The sequence below is a fragment of the Homarus americanus genome, unplaced genomic scaffold (genome assembly GCF_018991925.1).
Source record: "Homarus americanus isolate GMGI-L3 unplaced genomic scaffold, GMGI_Hamer_2.0 scaffold25467, whole genome shotgun sequence".
Taxonomy (NCBI): domain Eukaryota; kingdom Metazoa; phylum Arthropoda; class Malacostraca; order Decapoda; family Nephropidae; genus Homarus; species Homarus americanus.
In genome coordinates, this window is record NW_024732867.1 from 5,819,355 (window position 1) to 5,838,671 (window position 19,317).

The window sequence follows — 19,317 nt, forward strand, 5'->3', positions numbered from 1 at the left end:
AGATCACGGTGTCATATTTCATTCAAGTTCCTCCTACCTGTGTTTACGTTCACCAGGTAAGATGTGGAATAACACTGTCTGCCCACACCGTGATGACTATTATTAAACAGTTAGGTTAAGTATGGTCAGGTGTCTAGAGTGTGTGTAGAGGTCAGGTATGGTCAGGTTAGTACAGGTCATGTCAGATCAAGTGATGTTGGATTAAGCCAGTTAAGGTAATGTTAGGTTACGTTAAGTCAGGGTGGATTAGGTCAGGATAGGTCAGGTCTGGCGTCTTTAAGCTTGCAAAAGTTGTGGTGTTCAGGTGTGCAGGATGATAAGCTATAAAAAATAGCAATAGAGGCGAAATGAAGATGCAACATCACGGCGGAGAGAATAGGGTGAATATAGGTGTCTAAACCTAGAGACGACGTAAGGCAAATCCTCCCAGTACAAGGTTATAAAAAGATAAAATAAGAATGAAGGAAACTGCCACTACAGGGCAGCCCCGTTTACACCCAACCCCTATCGCTCGAATCCAGGTAAAAAAAAAGTCACAGGTAAAAAAGTCACAGAAAAAAGTCACAGGAAAAAAAGTCACAGGAAAAAAAGAAAAGTTAACTATCGAATTCTCACATTTTTTAAGGTTAATATGTCAATCAGTTTCAGTAAAGGAATATGCAGAACTGATGGTAAATTAATGAGTTTCGCTTAAAAATTATAAAATAGAACAAAAACATTAGATTCTTTGTATAATCGGGCTGGAATATTCGTCTTAATCATCAGCATTAAAAACACTGAATATACATGTAATGCCATGATATTCTGTAAGCTGTTTTCAATCTGTACATGTCATGTACTGTCAATAAATGACTGACTTAAATATTTTTGTTTGATTACCTTACTGTGCTTAAGATATTGAACAAAACGTGATTTGTTTTCACATACATGTAATGCCATCATATATAAATAGTGTTGTCAATGTATTGCCAGTTAATAACTGAATTAAAATATTTTCAGTTTTATTACTTTAATTGTTTATGGTACTTAAATAAACTGTGACTGACTTGAATATTTTTTTTTGATTACCTGACTTTCTTTCTTAACCAAAATTGTGACTTTTTTTTTTGACTTTTTTTCTTGTGCCTTTATTACCGGCCACCATAAATTAATTGTGACTTTTTTACCTGTGACTTTTTTTCCTAGCCAAAATTGTGACTTTTTTATGTGACTTTTTTTCCTGTGACTTTATTACCGGCCACCTATCGCTCATATATCACCCAACCTATATTTGAAGCTACCCAGCATGTTCCAGTTAATGATGATGTTTGGTAACTTGTTCCACTCATCCACTACTCAATTTCCAAACCAATGTTTACGTATCTCGCCTATATCTAAATTTGTCTAATTTAAAACCATTGTTGCGAGTTCGCTCCTGGTTGGATAATTAATTTAAGTACTTTGTTAAATCACCTTTTTTTTTTTAACCCTGACTTACATTTATACACCTCTATCATGTCGCCCCTCACTCTACGTTTCTCGAGGAAGTGCAAATTTATTGGCTTTAATCTGTCTCTGTAATCAAGGTTCCTAATACCCGGGATTAGTCTTGCCATCCTCCTTTGTATTGGTTTAAGATTCCTACTTATCGTTACCCCTAAATCTTTCCCGCTTTCGGATTTCTCTATATCAACGTTGTTCATTTGATTGCTGGTTTCTCTGTTTACATCTCCTAGGCTAAATACTTTACACTTTTCACAGTAAAATTTAGTCTGCCATTTTTCAGATCATGTGAAATTTTTTTTTCAGATCTTCCTATGGAAAATTTTACAGAGTCCTTGTCAGATTTAGTTACATGTCCTAATTTAGTGTCGTCAGCAAATTTGCTTATATTGCTGTCTACGCCTATATCTATGTTGTTTATGTATGTAATAAATAGTAATGGTCCAAGTACTGAGCCTTGGGGTACTCCATTTGTGACGTTAGCCTAATCGGATTTAGTGCTGTTAATGTTGACTCATTGTTTCCCGACCTGTAACCACGCCAAAATCCACTTTACTTTTCAGTCTTTCAAGGGGCAACCTTGTCCAAGGCTTTGCTAAATTTAAGGTAAACCACATCGTAATCGTGTCCGTCATCCACTGATTCGAATACAACGAAAAGAATGATAATAGATTTATGTGACACGAACGTCCATTTTGAAGCCATACTGGGAATCATTGATCAATTTGTGTTTCTCGAGGTGATTTCGAATTCAGTTTGGAATTATTGCTTCCAGTTTTTTCCTACAATTGATGTTAAACTGATTGGATGGTATTTAGAGAATATTGAAAACCGATATCACATTCGCTATCCTCCAGGATTCTGGTACTACACCCGTTTTAATGACATGTTAACCATGTTTGCTAAGGGCATACTAAGTTTTTATTTTAATACTCTGGCAATAATATCGTTGGGGCCTCAGGACTTCTTAGGTTTCAGTTACTAGTCACTACTATCTCGCGTAATATATTTTCGTCACTATCTCTGTATATAGTTGGTGCCTCTGGTATTTTTTTTTTAATTTTCGGTTGTGAAAATTGATGAAAAATATCTGTTCAGATTATTGGTCATTTCTCTGTCGTTATCAGTTAGCTCGTTGGTATCTGACTGTATTGTCTCGTGTTTTAGTTTGATACATTTGGAAGAATCCCTTAGGGTTTAACTTCGCCTCCCTTGCAACTTTTAGCTCACTATTTCTCTTTGCTTTTCTTATCTCTGTCTTAACCCTTACTGGCCAATACTTTATAATAATTTCGGAAGTAAACTTCACCACGATTGATTCTCTTACCCATAGCCTTCCTTTGTCCAATAATGATTTTTTATTTAATTATTTATCCATTTGGGTAATTTTTATTTTATCATGGTTTATCATGGCAGACACTCACGGTAATCATTTTGAGACTAAGAACAACACCAAGGGACGATAATGATGACTGGTGAGAACTACCCCCGGAGACTTGTCTGTCAATGGCACCTCTGGGGTCTTTTGCTGATACTCGGCCCTTAAGTGCTGTGACCTGGTGTGTGTGTGTGTGTGTGTGTGTGTGTGTGTGTGTGTGTGTGTGTGTGTGTTACAGGGAAGGACGGGAACACTGTCACACTCACTCACCAACTATGTGCATCTTTCTCTTTTAATGAGGACTGACTGAAGGCTTCTATAGACTGTAGTTTAATTACTAAGGGCAGGAGCTGGAGACACGTTTGGCCGCTCCGTAAACAGAGTTTGTTAAAATACACCACTTTCAGTTTCCAAAAAATTATTGTTAAACTATTTGTAAGACGGCAATAAAGTAGTAGATTATTTACTCACCAATAGCTGGCGTGGACCTGTTGTCTGGGATAGGTTGGGCGATGGTACGAACTGTGAGGGACGCGCTAACCTCTCCCTGCTCCTCAGACGTGGCCTGCGACTTCTTCAGTAGGTCCTCGGGCGCTGCTGTTCCCGGCGTCAAAACTAGGAGACGGGGGCGCCACATTATGGAGTTCAGAGGCACAGGGATATCTGTGTCGTAACGCAAATTGGCGAAGGTGAGACGCGGATCCTCCCAGGAGAGCTTGGTGTAGAGCAGCACCGTCAGCGGCTCCGTTGACGCCACCCGTGTAATTTCTATGGTAAGACCTACGTCAACAGGCGGCTGAGGTGGAGGAGAGTTTATTAGATAACCTTCTGGCCGTCGGACTGGCTGGCATTCTTTTTCGTCGTAGCCGTCAGGGCAGTCAGGGTAGCCGTCACAGCGCTTCGTCAGGGATATACACTCCCCCGACCTACACAGTGCCTGATGCTTCCCACAGGCAGTCAGCGACGCCCCCACCACCTGCTTGGCACTGACACCACACAAATCCGAAGTCACCTGCCACTTACGAATCCCGAGTGGATCAGTGCCGTTTGTGGAGGCCAGTATGTCACCCGTGGCCCCGTCACGGAGTTCCCACGTGTCCTGGACTGACGTTATGTTATAACGCTCTACTCCCTGGAAGTAGAGGCGAGCAGACGTGCTAGACGCCGCCATGAAGGCCAAGTCTGTATTGGGGAGAGAACATAATCCTCGCATAATAAATAAACGATGTTTCCCAGGCGGCGGGAGTTGGCACCCCCCACACAGTTGAGAGAAGCAGGGGGCGGACTCCTGACCTGATCTGGTGAGAGCAGGACAGCCATTACCGTCATCCCCCAGCCACAACACCCGCCGCCCGCTCCCACACGCACTGTAACTCGTGATATCATCAAACAAACTCTCATAGTTACCACCATTACGGGGTCTGATCATTTCCATGTCTAACTTAACACACAATTCATAATTATCTTGAAAATTCATTGGTTCTGGAAATAATAAATAATCGAAGAGTCTTCTTCTACAAGGCTCACTCGTGTTCATGGAAGTTTGTGTTATGTTTTCCCCGTGCTGCTGCCAGTTGAGTGCTGGGAGGGGCGGGTTGAGGGATAAACCTCGACAGCTGACCAGGGTCTTCACGTCAGTGTCTGTTAACTCCCTATTCCATACGTTAGGAGCCACCAGGTCCCCGGCAAAGGACCCTGCGAAAGCGTGCATGGCCCTGGAAGCACGCAGAGTCTCCCACTGGGCGTCTGAAGGCTTAGAGAAGCTGAAGGTGGAAGGGGACAGGTCAGGCCAGATGACGCTCCCACCCATTATAACCCGAAGTTGACCCTTGAAGAAATCGGTGACGGGGTTGACCTGGAGTAGATGGCGCGAGTCGAGGAAGAGAGAGACAGTTGTGGGTGTGAGTGCCAGGCAGAAGTGATACCAGCAAAGAGGCACTACCGCCGCTGCCGCCGCCCACACAGCCCGACCCTGACGCAGCAACACGCCCTGGGGCACCACACCTGCACACAGCAACAACTGTTAACATATTTAAGGCAGAACATGTTATATGACAACCAAAAACATGACAACATTCAGATTACATCTTCCAGTGTGAGAATGTCGAAATTTCACACGTCATTCATTAGGGCACATCTGTAAATTAATTTGATTGATCTCATACGAGTATAATCAGGAGTACAGAATCTCCGACCAAATTTTCGAAGATCCTGAAAACATTGCATGAGATAGTAGGTATAAATAATAAATTAATTTGTTGTAGTATGTATAATTGTTAACCTCTCAGCTGGAGACACCGCGTGACTGAATATTTCCCAGTTCTGGCTGGGGAATACAGTTTTAGCTTCCGGGGATTAACTGACAGTACAACTGTGTCTAGTGTTAGTTGTGAATAGTTCTGTGCTTCTCTGAAGGCTGACTTAAAGGTAGGTTAAGGGCAAAAACTTGAGGTTAAAGGAAGTGATTTCGAGGATAAAGGGGGATGATACGAGACTGGGAGAGTCTGTGTCTGACGACAACACAGACCAGTGGAAGGAAGTGAGGAGAGGAGCTATATAACTGATGGTGAAAAACAAAAACAAAATAAATAAAACAACAACAGCTAAGTGTAATAACTCTTTTAGTCCTTTGGTAGACGAAATGGGCGATAATATAGTTAAGGACAGGGCTGTTTCCTAAGTCAACATATAGTCAAACCCACCAGGAGAATAACATACTAGAAAGGTAGAAGCACATGGCATCAAAGGTATTATCCTTAAATGGATTAGGGCATGGTTACAGGACAGGAAGCAGTGAGTGAGCATTAATGGCACTAATTCCCATTGGAGCAACGTCACAAGTGGAGTTCCCCAAGGCTCAGTACTTGGACCATTATTATTTATTATATACATAAACGACATAGATATCGGCATAGACAGCAACAAAAGCAAATTTGCTGATGACACTAAAATAGGACGTGTTATTAAATCTGACGAGGACTCCGCAAAACTACAGGAAGATCTAAACAAATTTTTCGAATGGTCTGAAAAATGGCAGATGAAATTCAACGTGGACAAATGTAAAGTACTCAGTATAGGAGATGTAAACAGGGAAACCAGATACCAGATGAACAACGATGCCATAGAGAAATCCGACTGCGAGAGAGAGATTTAGGAGTAATGATAAGTAGGAACCTTAAGCCAAGTAAACAATGTGTTTTTGCTCGTAACAAGGCTAATAAAGTACTTGGGTTCATACAAAGGAGTGTTAGTTACAAGACTAGCGAGGTCATCCTAAAACTGTATCTTGCTCTTGTGAGACCACACCTGGATTATGCAGTTCAGTTCTGGTCACCATATTACAGAATGGATATAGAATCCTTGGAAAGAATTCAGAGGAGAATGACAAGACTAACCCCGGGCATCAGGAACCTTGAGTATAGAGACAGGTTAAAGCATGTTAATTTGCACTCCCTCGAGAGACGTAGAGCGAGGGGCGACCTGATAGAGGTGTATTAGTGGAAGGCAGGGCTAAACAAAGGGGACATTATAAAGGTACTCAAACTATCCAACCAGGAGCGAACTCGTAACAATGGTTTTAAATTAGACAAATTTAGATTTAGGCGTGAAATTGGTAAACACTGGTTTGGAAACAAAGTAGTGGATGAATGGAACAAGTTACCAAATATCATCATTAACTCGAATCCGCTGAATAGCTTCAAACATAGGTTGGATGCTTATATGAGCAATAGGGGTTGGGTGTAAACGGGACTGCCCAGTATAGGCCAATAGGCCCGCTGCAGTTTCCTCCATTTTTATGTTCTTATGTTATGTTGATAGCAATGGTTTTAAATTAAACAAATTTAGATTTAGGCGCGCGATAGGTTAACTCTGGTTCGAAAATAGAGTTGTGGATGAGTGGAACAAGTTACCGAACATCATCATTAACTGGGACATGCTGGATATGAGCGATAGGGGTTGGGCGGGACTGCCTAGTATGGGCCAATAGACCAGCTTCAGTTCTTATGTTCCGTACGTGTACTGTACTTTTGTATCTTCCTTTTTTCAAGTTTTCAGAAATATCTGCACTCGTATCTATTTTATTTTTGTTTTCAATTTAGTTTGAAAAATAAGTAAGAAATTGTGTTTAAATTAGACTAATTTGGTTGTTTGTTGTTTTGCGTTCTATCACATTATAATTAATGTATAATAGTTATTATTTTAAATAATTTTTTGTATGAGTGAACTTTGTAACTAATGAATCGAGTAATCTTCCTGGTGAAGTGTAATCTTGGTCTTATTAAAGTCAAGTCAGCACATTTTATTTTTATTGTTAACTGACATATACGGTACTGTATAAGGAGGTACAATGAAACCTCCATATAACGCACTTCTCTCTCCATTTCATCCTTTAGAATGGGGGTTTTCACATCTAACGGACCCTCGATATAACAGACTTTTATATCTAGACTCTAGTTTGTCTGTTAGTTAGATATTTTACATCTATCAGAATGGATATGACGGACTTTCCTCTCCACATTTTCGTTAAATAGAAGTTTCACTGTAACTTTGAATAGTATTATATTTGGGTGATTTTTCAAGGTTTTTCCAAATTTCGTTTTTGATATATTTGTGGTTTTATAAATTTATGATGTTTATGACACGAGTTAAAACAATGTCTTGACAGTAATCATTTATGAGACTTTCTCACAACACTGACATGAATGAATAACGACGGTGTAAAATGTACATTGGGTGTGACCAAATAAATTAGGCTATTATAGGAGAGTAATCAAGCCTTGTAGGACCTTTTTTTCTCCATTTAAATACGTGCGTTAAATAGTGAAGTGTTTGTCTCTTGTTTCCTGTAGATTTGGCTTTGGCCGTTGACAAACAATAATTGCAAAACAGTTCTCTCTCTCTCTCTCTCTCTCTCTCTCTGGTATGCGTGCCTGTGTGCGTGTGTGTAGGGGGGGGTGGGAGGGAGTTACACGCAGCTTCTGAGAATTTACAAAACATCTCCATCAATCTTGAAATCCATAAGGCGTGTTACAGATGGCGTAATAACAAGTTAAAGAAAATATATTTTCCCAAATTTATCAATATATGAACGTACAAACTATATTTTTCATTGTAGGATTTTTTACGAACATATTTTTTTCTTCCTTTGTGCTGTTTTTGCGATGAAAAATTACAGACCATGGGTTGGTACTTCTCACACTGGCTCTTTTTTGAACACGGAAAGCCTCGGTGTTATGTATCGTTTTATATTTTTCGTGAGTATTATGCGTCTGGCAAGCAAAGACGCTCTGTACACAATAACATTCAGTTCCAAACGTCAATTTTGTCCACTGCACATTGTTGTTGGTCAGTGGTATTGTTAGGCAAGGCTGAACAAGTAAATGGATATTGAAAAATAGTTGAGAATTCGGATAGGACCTGAAACTTGGAGACGGCTTGCTGTGTGCTGCCGCTTGTGTTTTAATGTGTTATTGGGGGGGAGGGGTGTTTGACTAGCGTGTGTTATGGGGAGAGTGCACGTGGTAGTAAGGGTATGTACTTGTACTATATCAGCAATACAGTACTCGCTTAACGTCGCCCTGATCAAAGTTATTTCGTTTCACATGATTGACCTAAAGTGAGACTATGAGGGACCTTTTGTATTTACACAGCATGAAGAAGAATTTACTTCTAAAACCTGTCAGAATTACAAACAAAATATGGGGAAAAATCATTGAAGCATGTATACATATGCTTACAGTCTTATGGGGAAAATTGTTGGAACATCACTATTTTGCACGAGGACTACCAGGTGAGGAAACGAGACCATAAATTACCCTTTCCGGAACCCTCAAAACACCCCTGCACCTGAACCCCTCCTTATAATATTACATCTTTCAGGAGTTTCGGTTTTCATTAAAGTCGATGATTTCAGGAAACAAAACTTCGACTTAAAGCGAGAACTGCCTATTCTACCTCCGTGAAAGGTATAAATGTACTAATATTATTCTGATTATAAGCATAAAAGTGACGGTCTTTCACTTATAATAGAAACAGAAATCTATAAATAAGTAAATTAGAAAATAATGAAGTACATGAAGATTTTCTAAATATACTGAATATACGGTTATTAAGAATGTCAATCTTCAAAATTCTTAGTAAATGTATTACGTTACAAAGATTCATGTAAACTCTTTTTGTACTGTGAAAATTATATCACTAAAACTTGCTGTAATTCTAGGTGGGTGTGAGACTACTAGGATTGTGTCCCAGTCCTAAATGTTATTATTAAGTATGGCCATAGAATCCGTGTTAGTGAAGTGTTATTGTTCAGTATGGCCATAGAATCCACGTTAGAGAAGTGTTCTTGTTAAGTATGGCCATAGAATCCGTGTTGAGAGGATTATTGGACTATGTGGCCAGGTCGTTCGTGTCAATACGGGTGTTGTGCAGCGGCTCACAACACCTTCCCGGCGTCTCACCTCTTAAAAAAGACGATCATTGAATAATAGATGATGCCTGTGTCACATAAGACCTGTTGACGTCATCCATTACAGATATATATTTTTTCCTTCCTTCGATGGATCTGACTTCAATAAGTACCAGTAGCTATGAGTCTAATTCCTATAAGAACCAATAACTGAGTCCAATTGCTATATGAACCAGTAGTATTTGATGGATAGATCATAAACCAGATTGCATTGATAGACGTGAATAAATATAAGACAGGTGAGTCAGTTGAGGGAAGGAAAAGGTTAGCCCTTCATGAGCACGATGATTTAAACACTCGAGCATGATGACTTGATGACAAAAGGGGTTATGTCATCATACTCAAGGTTACCAAAGATATTGGTAAACTGGTGTTCAACAAAGACGAGGATATCTTTAGAGAGCTGCGAGTGTTGGGTAAATTATCTTGGAAAACCGAGCTTCTGAAGAGTAGCCCCCCACAGCTTATTTCAACTGATAACTAAACACCCTAACGCTAACTGGGGGTTAGGCCAGGATGTTTAATCATTAAGGGAATAAAGTTTAAAAAAAATTATGGTGTCTAATATTCAGATCTGAAAAAAAAGGAGACAGGTCTTTCACATGTGTGAAGAGTCAGGTATAGGATTGGCTGAGCCTTGCCAATCATATCGCGGTAGAGGTCTGTACTGGCTCCCTCACTTGAGGACAATGAAGGTCGAGTGTATCCCGGGGAAGCCAAGCCTGTACATCGTGCAGGTGACGTCCGGGTCACCACAACTGTGTTTTTTACTGTGTGTACCATCACTGATTACTGTTTTATATGAGAGAGAGAGAGAGAGAGAGAGAGAGAGAGAGAGAGAGAGAGAGAGACACTCTTGTCTGTTTAATTAAGGTGGTCGTGTGATGTGATAAGTACGGTTCACACTAGCCCGTTTTGACAGCCACCGCTGACTTAGTACTGTCAAGCTATCGATGACGTCACGAAAACGGTGGTCCGTTTAGACGGGGGGAGTTAAAATGTAAACAAACATGGACGATGATAACCTTTACTGTGCCTACCTCCTCACACGCGGACCCCAGCCTGGGGATTAGGATGGTTACCACAGTTACTAATTGAGAGGCCACTTCGTGTTGAATTTTACCTTATTTGTCAAATGGCCACCCACAAGAGGTGGCCATGCCGAGGGAAAGAGGCCAGTGGCCTGTGTAGGATACCTCCATTGTTCCTGATATTTTTGTCTTGGGTAATAATGAAGCCCAACACTGTTCTTCACTCCACAGCTTAGGCTGGTAGAGGCTGTCGCTTTATGGAGGGAGAAGCAGATTGAGATGCTTAATTTTATTTATTTATTTACTTATTTAGTATATAGTATTTATTTATTATTAATTAAGGTTAGCTTGGATTAAAACTCATTTCCACATAAAAGGAGTACAGTATCACCTTTGGGAAAAGGAATAAAATAAACTGCAGAAAACATGTTTTCTGTTCAGTGGCGCCGTGCCTTCAAGATCTGAATATTATCATTATTATGATTTTTTAATTTCCTACATAAATAAATTTTAAGTGATTTTATTCATAAAACTGAATTTCATTATTTGACTAAATTTTAATGTGAATGACTAATTTCAACACCATACAGACTGGCACCACTGGTTTCCGTCTGGAGGAGATGAAAATGGTTATTCTCGCTTGTGTCGACGGGCATGTTAGAGACGGGCAGCAGACATTACCGGAGTCACACACTACATCCACCAAACGGGCCGGTATGACGTCATCGATGGCTATTTGACGTGAGACACGGAGGCAAAACGGGGTTTAGAGGAGGTGGAGTTGAGGTTACCACAGTGTAGTGATGGTTTGTCAGACCACAGCTTACATCTCAGAAACAGTCCAGACTTGACCCGACATTAGGGGGGTCAAAGGTGTAGGGTGGCTCGCGGCTGACCAAGGGTTATAGGTCAGCCAGGCTCCCCTCTCATATCACACGGCCCACCTGATGATTTCTCCAGAAGATACAACTTATAGTCTCTGAAAAAGACCAGACCTGACCCTACATTAGCGAGGGCAAATGTAAGGAGACCCTTCGCCGCCCCCCCCGATCAGCTCAACCTGACGGCTCGCCTCCCAATATATAGGACGTCCTAGTCCTCCCTCTGCCCAGACAGGCAGCCACAGAGAGAGAGAGAGACAGAGAGAGAGTGTGTCTTGTAACCAAGAAGGGCGAGCTACTACACCACCAGGCCTGCTCGAGAGAAGTCAGGGGCCGGAGGCAAGCCGCCTCCGGCCGCCTCCGGTCAGGAGCGAGTTGCCCTCAACACACCAGCGCCCAGCTAAGCAGTCTCCCATAGAGACAACCCAGGACCACCTGCTAGGCCTCCCCTAGATCACGTGAGTGTTTGTCAGAGCTTTCCATGGGATGAGTTACTTACGTGGGAAGTGTATTCATTTCATGTTCGTGTCCGAGAATCAGTGTCTAGTAACGTAATATGATGTCCTAGTAACGTAAACATAATGTCCTAGTAACTTCAATAGAAGGTGTTATTAATGTGTCCATGTCATGTTCGTAATTAATACAGAGTTGTAACGAAGCGGTGTTTGAGAAGTCGCCCTTAAGACGTAAGATAAGTGTATTGACAGTGTAAATAACTATCAAGGCCACGCTACCAAAATCTTCCTCTCTTTATACTCTTATACTATCAATATTCTACCTATATGTAATCTTCTTCTTGTGAGATTCGTCTCATTACAACAGCGACCAAGGGTAGTAGGTAAGGCAGGCACACAGCATCAACAAGCGGCTGGCAGCCGAAAGATAAATATGAATCTAAGGATCGTATATAAATCCCTTTCGCCTCGACCAACAACACGACTACAGTAACACGTGACAATGGTGTCATCCCACTTGGACGATTCCCAGAAAGACGATTATAGCTAAAAAAAAAAGTTCTTATAAATACTGTATTTATCACCAGCGAGAATGTGAACAGAATGACCACTTCACATATTATATTTATGAACGGCACATTCAAGTTAACACTAATCTTCTCAATTCGAAAAGATCATATGGCCAAAGAAGACATTGTATTTAATCCAATTAGTATTTGTTCGAAAAAAGGCTAACAAAGTACTTGGGCTCATACAAAGGAGTATTAGTTACAAGACTAGCGAGGTTATCCTTGCAAGACCTCACTTGGATTATACAGTTCACTTTTGGTCACCGTACTACAGACTTGATATCGAATTCCTAGAAAGCATATAGTATAGGAGGATGGCGAGACTAATCCCGGGCATTAGGAACCTTGAGGAAAGAGACAGATTAAAGCATCTGAATTTGCACTCCCTCGAGAGACGTAGAGTGAGGGGCGATATGATCGAGGTGTATAAATGGAAGTCAGAGTTAAACAAAGGTGATATGACAAAGGTACTCAAACTATTCAAACAGGAGCGAACTCGTAGCAATGGTGTTAAAAATGTCAAAATTAGATTTAGGCGCTAATAGGCCAGCTGCAGTTTTGTACATTCTTATGTTTTTTATGAGAGCGGGCTTATGGCTGCTCTACGTCTCATAACCTGAATAGTCGTATGTTGTTATTACTGATATAAATAACAATGAATTTCATTATTCCTAATAAAATTGATATTTTTTATTATTCTCTATAATAAAATATTCTTAATATAATTTATAATATACTCGTATTCCTGTAATTCATTCATCCTAATATAATTTTATATTCCTCTAATAAAAATGGTATTTCGAATAGAATTTGTGATGGATGGATGATCCTTATCTATAATCATACAAGTCGGAATCGCTTTTCCGAGAGTCGTCTAAGTGACATGTAATTGTGAGAACATCCACTAGCATATGATAAGACATTACCGGATAACATATGGCAGGATAACACAGGACACGACAACAACAGGTATTACAGAATGGATATAGAATCCTTGGAAAGAATTCAGAGGAGAATGACAAGACTAATCCCGGGCATTAGGAACCTTGAGTATTGAGACAGGTTAAAGCATCTTAATTTGCACTCCCTCGAGAGACGTAGAGTGAGGGGCGACCTGATAGAGGTGTATAAATGGAAGGCAGGGCTAAACAAAGGGAACATTACAAAGGTACTCAAACTATCCAACCAGGAGCAAACTCATAACAATGGTTTTAAATTAGACAAATTAGATTTAGGTGCGAAATAGGTAAACACTGGTTTGGTAACAGAGTAGTGGATGAATGGAACAAGTTAACAAATAACATCATTAACTCGAATGCGCTGGATAGCTTCAAACATAGGTTGGATGCTTATATGAGCAATAGGGGTTGGGTGTAAACGGGACTGCCCAGTATGGGCCAATAGGCCCACTGCAGTTTCCTTCATTCTTATGTTCTTATGTTAACAGATAAACACATAGCATGATAACACAGGACATGATAACAACAAATAAACACAAGACATGATAACACAAGGCATGATAACCGATGATTCACAGATTCTTTAAGACGCCACCATTATATCACCCTACACAGACCAGTCGATGGATCCAATGACTGTAAGCCACGAGTAGCCACCGCCCTCCCTCCCTGTAGTCAATGGGTGTTGTGTTCATATCGATATCTTGAATTCGTAATCACCTCAAGTCAAGAATGTTGCTTAAGTCGGAATATAGAGGAATTTCGTATAACAAAAGGCTGTAGGTAGAGATAATGTAGAGTCTTGACAAAAGGCCAATGTTTTTTTTCCGGATTATTAATAGTAGAGGAAGCTATCACTGGACCTCCTGATTCTCATATTCAGTCACACTTTACTTCCACACTCACCTGACTGTCACACTCGCCTGTATTCTACAATCTTACACCGGAAATGAGTAATCAAATCCTATTGTTTCAGTGTGTTTTGTTTATTCCCGTGTAGATGATAAAATACAGTAAATTAAAGTGACTCCCCTGTGGACAATCATCTTTGTGAAGGAGAGTAGCTTTCGTGCAGCGTTGGATGGGGTCGCCCCCACCAAGAGGGTCGTGATTGAGGAGTCAGCTGCCTAGTCCTTCAGTTCTGGTGCTTATATCGCTTATTTCAACATCTTATGACTTCTTCTGTCACTCGTATTATAAAGGGAAAAAGTCTGCTGTCTTTCTTTAACAGACACCAGAAGGAGACAAGAGGCCTTAATATGTGGTGCTACTGCAAAGTGCTTGAAATTAGTTTTACTAATTAAATGAAAACGTACTAAGATTGGCTAGAACAGCACGAAGAACAATGAAAGTTTATATAAAAAGAAAAGTGAGATACTTTGGTCATACAATTAGAGATGATGGTAGTGATGCTAATGAGTAAATTGAAGATATGAGGGAAATGCTGAGATAATATAAGAAAATAAGAATGGAGGAACCTGCAGCGGGTCTATTGACCTATACTAGGCAGCCCCGTTTACACCCATATCCGTCCAACCTATATTTGAAGCTATCCAGCGTGTTGGAGTTGTTGTTGATGATCGGTAATTTGTTCTACTCATCCACTACTCTATTTCGCGCTCATACCTAACTTTTTTTTATAATTTAAAACCATTGCTAAGAGTTCGCTCCTGGTTGGATAGTTTGAGTACCTTTGTTATATCACCTTTGTTTAGCCCTGACTACCATATATACACCTCGATCACATCGTCCCTCACTCTACGTCTCTCGGGGGAGTGCAAATTCAGATGCTTTAGTCTGTCTTCATACTCAAGGTTCCCAATGCCCCGAATTAGTCTTGTCATCCTCTTCTGTAGTACGGTGACCAAAACTGAACTGCATAATCCAAGTGAGGTCTCACAAGCACAAGACATTATTTTAGGATAACTTCGCTAGTCTTGGAATTAACATTCCTTTGTATGAATCCAAGTACTTTGTCAATCTTGTTTCGAGCAAATGCACATTGTTGTGTTGGTTTAAAATTCTCTATAACGCTGTTCATTTTGTATCTGGTTTCTCTGTTTACATCTCCTAGGCTAAATACTTTACATTTATCCACATTAAATTTCATATGGCATTTTTCAGACCATAAGATTTTTTTTCTTCTAGATTTTCCGGTAGTTTTGCAAAGTCCTCGTCAAATTTAATTCCACACCCTATTTTAGTGTCGTCAGCAAATTTACTTATGTTGGGATTTATGAATGAAATTGAAAGTTGTGGTCCTCAGAGAGATACAAAAACTAGGAAGATTAGCAGAGAGCCTGAAAGCCTTTGGAGTGGCGAACCATAGTCGCCAACCCTCAGACGTTGGGGGTGTCGCCTTGATGATTAATTCCTATAATGTGTTTGGATTTGGGGGGTTTCAGAAGTGGCTTATGATTCGACCTGTTCTAAAATCTGGAAAATCGCTGACCTTGCCACCCCTTTCAACTCACCTACACTGACGTCACCGACGCTGGCATCTCTACTGCCGATGCTGAGAGGCACTGAGGGTCTCCTAAAGTAGGTGATGCGTACCCAGACACACGCCGTCACCTGGGGTTTCGTCAGTTGTAGGTCCTCCTCGCTCACAAAGCTGCCGTTGTCGGACAGTAGGTGTGGGGACAGGCGGTAGTGGACCCCTTCCTCCCCCGACCCCGGCTCTGTAGACGAAACAAGAAGCGTGTGACTGCTGTGGGGATAAAAACAAACAAGACTTTTCAACTATTACATGGCCGAAGATAATCTCAGCAGTCTCCATCATACATGCATTTTAAATAATTGGGCAGCGTTGGGAAAATATTTTGACAAGTAAATATATTAAGCTGCGCAAGAAAGTAGAACCAGTTAATATAAAGTGCACCAGATATCACCATAAAGTATTTAGAATGTGTGAGAATGTATAGAAATTGTATGTTTCATTAATAGATATTCAAAATTTCTGAAAGAGTTCCAGTTGTTCCTCGTAGGGGTAGCGACAAATGGTTTCATTGGTACTGTACGCCCACGAGGCCACAACGCCTTCATTTTGGATTTTAAACTTCCTCTTTAATTGTCTTTCAACTTCACTTAATATTATCTCATTTTGATCAAATTTCATTAAGTGAATGACCACGATGAGACACCAGGCAGGTTCAGTGACATACCCGTAACATCCACGAGTCATTGTGTTACTCCTGTCACGTACTCAAGAGCCTCCTGTCACCGGTCTCACGTACAGTATATTGTCGCTAAAAAGTGATGGAACATATATAATATTGAGAAAATAATTAGATACTTTCTTTGAATAAATTATGAGATACTTTAACTACTCGAGTGTTTTCCTTTATAGTAAGATGAGACAGTTACCCGACACATACTGGATCCCATCAAAGTCCTTCACTCTCGTTATCCTGACTACTTAATACCTCATTACCTGTACTTGGCACCCCCCTCACCTGACACCCCCCACCTGACACCCCCCCACCTGACACCCCCCACCTGACACTTCCCCACTCTGACACCCCCCCCACCTGACACTCCCCCACCTGACACCCCCCCACCTGACACCCCCCCACCTGACACCCCCCCACCTGACACCCCACCTGACACTCCCCCACCTGACACCTCACCACACACACCCCACCTGGACACACCTCTCTAATTTGACACCCCCCACCTGACACACCCCACCTGGACACACCCCCCACCTGGACACACCCCCACCTGACACACCCTCACCTGACACACCCCCACCTGACACACCTCACCTGACACACCCCCCCACCTGACACCTCTCTACCTGACACCCCCCACCTGGACACACCCCCACCTGACACCCCCCCACTGACACACCCCCTCACCTGACACCCCCACCTGACACCCCCCCCACCTGACACCCCCACCTGACACCCCCACCTGACACCCCACCTGACACCCCCACCTGGACACACCCCACATCTGACACACCCCATCTGGACACACCCCCCACTCCTGACACACACCCCCCCACCACCTGACACCCCCCACCTGACACCCCCACCTGACACCCCCACCTGGGACACCCCCCACCTGACACCACACCACTTGACACCCCCCACCTGACACATTCCCCCACCTGACACATTCCCCACCCCACACATTCCCCACCTGACACATTCCCCTCACCTGGACACATTCCCTCACCTGACACATTCCTCACCTGACACCCTCATGTGACACACCACCTCATCTGACACACCACTGGCACACACCAACCTCAACTGACACACACCCACCTGACACACGCCCACCTGACACACGCCCCCAACTGACACACACACCACCGACACACACCTCACCTGACACACCTCACCTGACACACCCTCACTCTGACACACCCTCACCTGACACACCCCTCACCTGACACCCCTCATCTGACACACTCACTTGCACACACACCAATCCCAACCACACACACCCTCACTCTGACACACCCCATCACCTGACACACCCCATCACCTGACACGCCCCCTCGCCTGACACACCCTCGCTCTGACACACCCCTCGCCTGACACACCCCCTCGCCTGACACACCTCCTGCCTGACACACCCCCTGCCTGACACACCCCCTGCCTGACACACCCCTGCCTGATACACCCCTGCCTGACACACCCTCGCCTGACACACCTCGCTTCCACACACCCCATCACCTGACACACCCTCACCTGACACACTGACACACCCCCTCACCTGACACACCACCTCACCTAGTCGTCAACATTAGCCGACGGGTATAAAATATTTCTCCCCCAGTCCATTACACTCAAAAATCCAGAAATGTTCCAAACTAGTGCGTCATTGAGGGCTGTGTCGAGTTACCTTGGCATTTCCACATTTTGTAAAGGAGTTTGTGGGTTCACACATTCTAGTGAATTATTACGAGGATAATATACGAGGTGATGTCTCCAAAGGGGCCACTGTGCCTCGGGGCCATCTTTGTTCAATCGTTCCAGGGTGTGACGTGATGTTGATCTGACCTTAAGATGACATTATAAGCTGTGGCAATATGTTCGAAGAAGTTTCTTAGAATAACATTCTAAGCTGTGATAAGCTGTTAGAAGCAGCTGCTTAGAATTATATTGTAAAGTAAGTCCACTTGCCAGGATAAACTGCATTTGTTTATATTTGGTGGTCAGCCGACAGTTCCATAAAGGCATTAACTAGATAGGTGCTGTGTACGAGTCCCATCTTCGTACAGGTGTCATGGAGTCTTGGAGAAGATTTTGACAAACTCAAACACAGGATAAATGGTCTTTCTTTCTCTACGGGAGATATACTGTAGATTGAGTGTGTGGGGGTGATTGAGCTTACACATGCACACACACACACACACACACACACACACACACACACACACACAGTAAGTACCATGAGAGGCCATGGATGGCCCTCTGACTAGGTAAGGTCCCTGACCCAGATGCCACCGGTCAGTGCTCCACACTATCCGAAACCGATGACTTGCCTGTGTGCGCCCATGTGTACGTGTGTGTGTTTTTGTTTATTCGTTGATTTTCTTGTTTGTTAAGTTTGTATGTGTGAATGTTTTCTTTCAGGTTCGAAGGGTTTATGCATTTTTGGTGTTTTATATTGTGTAATTTTGTTTGTGTGAGTAAGATAATAATAATTAGTGGTTAAAAAATACAGCAGTCATAAACTGAATAAGTAAGATAAAGATGAGAAGGTCATTTAACAAGAAGTTTAAGCGTAGTAAGAGTCCAGAAGGAAGATGGGCAAGATAGTGACCACAATTTATTTACGAATTGTTGATGATTTTTACAATGATAAAAATTGGGCTGGTTGTGTTGCGATCAGTACGAAGTCTCGCGTGTGTGTGTGTGTGTGTGCGCGCGCCTCCAGGGACCTAGTGCGTGTAGTCATAGTCAACGCGACCGACCAACTGTGAACCAGATGAAGGTGGGAAGACCTGTGTGAGGAGATCAGCCGCGTCAAGAGCCATCGCGCCACAACCCTGAACCTAAACTAACCTACCCTAACCTATTTTATTCTGCACTACCCTAGCAAAACTAAAAAAAAATATAAGTTAACCTAATTTAA

At 42.1% G+C, this 19,317-nt stretch overlaps 1 protein-coding gene across 1 annotated transcript in view; it reads right to left on the minus strand.

The window, feature by feature from the left end:
- Positions 1–19,317, minus strand: part of LOC121869163 — a 135,195-nt gene that overhangs the window by 72,162 nt on the left and 43,716 nt on the right. The window contains exons 3-4 of the mRNA XM_042370354.1: positions 15,699–15,905; positions 3,332–4,864 (exon numbers count right to left, since the gene is read on the minus strand). Of these exons, the coding sequence (XP_042226288.1) occupies positions 3,332–4,864; positions 15,699–15,905 (1,740 nt within the window). The remainder of the gene's footprint in view (positions 1–3,331; positions 4,865–15,698; positions 15,906–19,317) is intronic.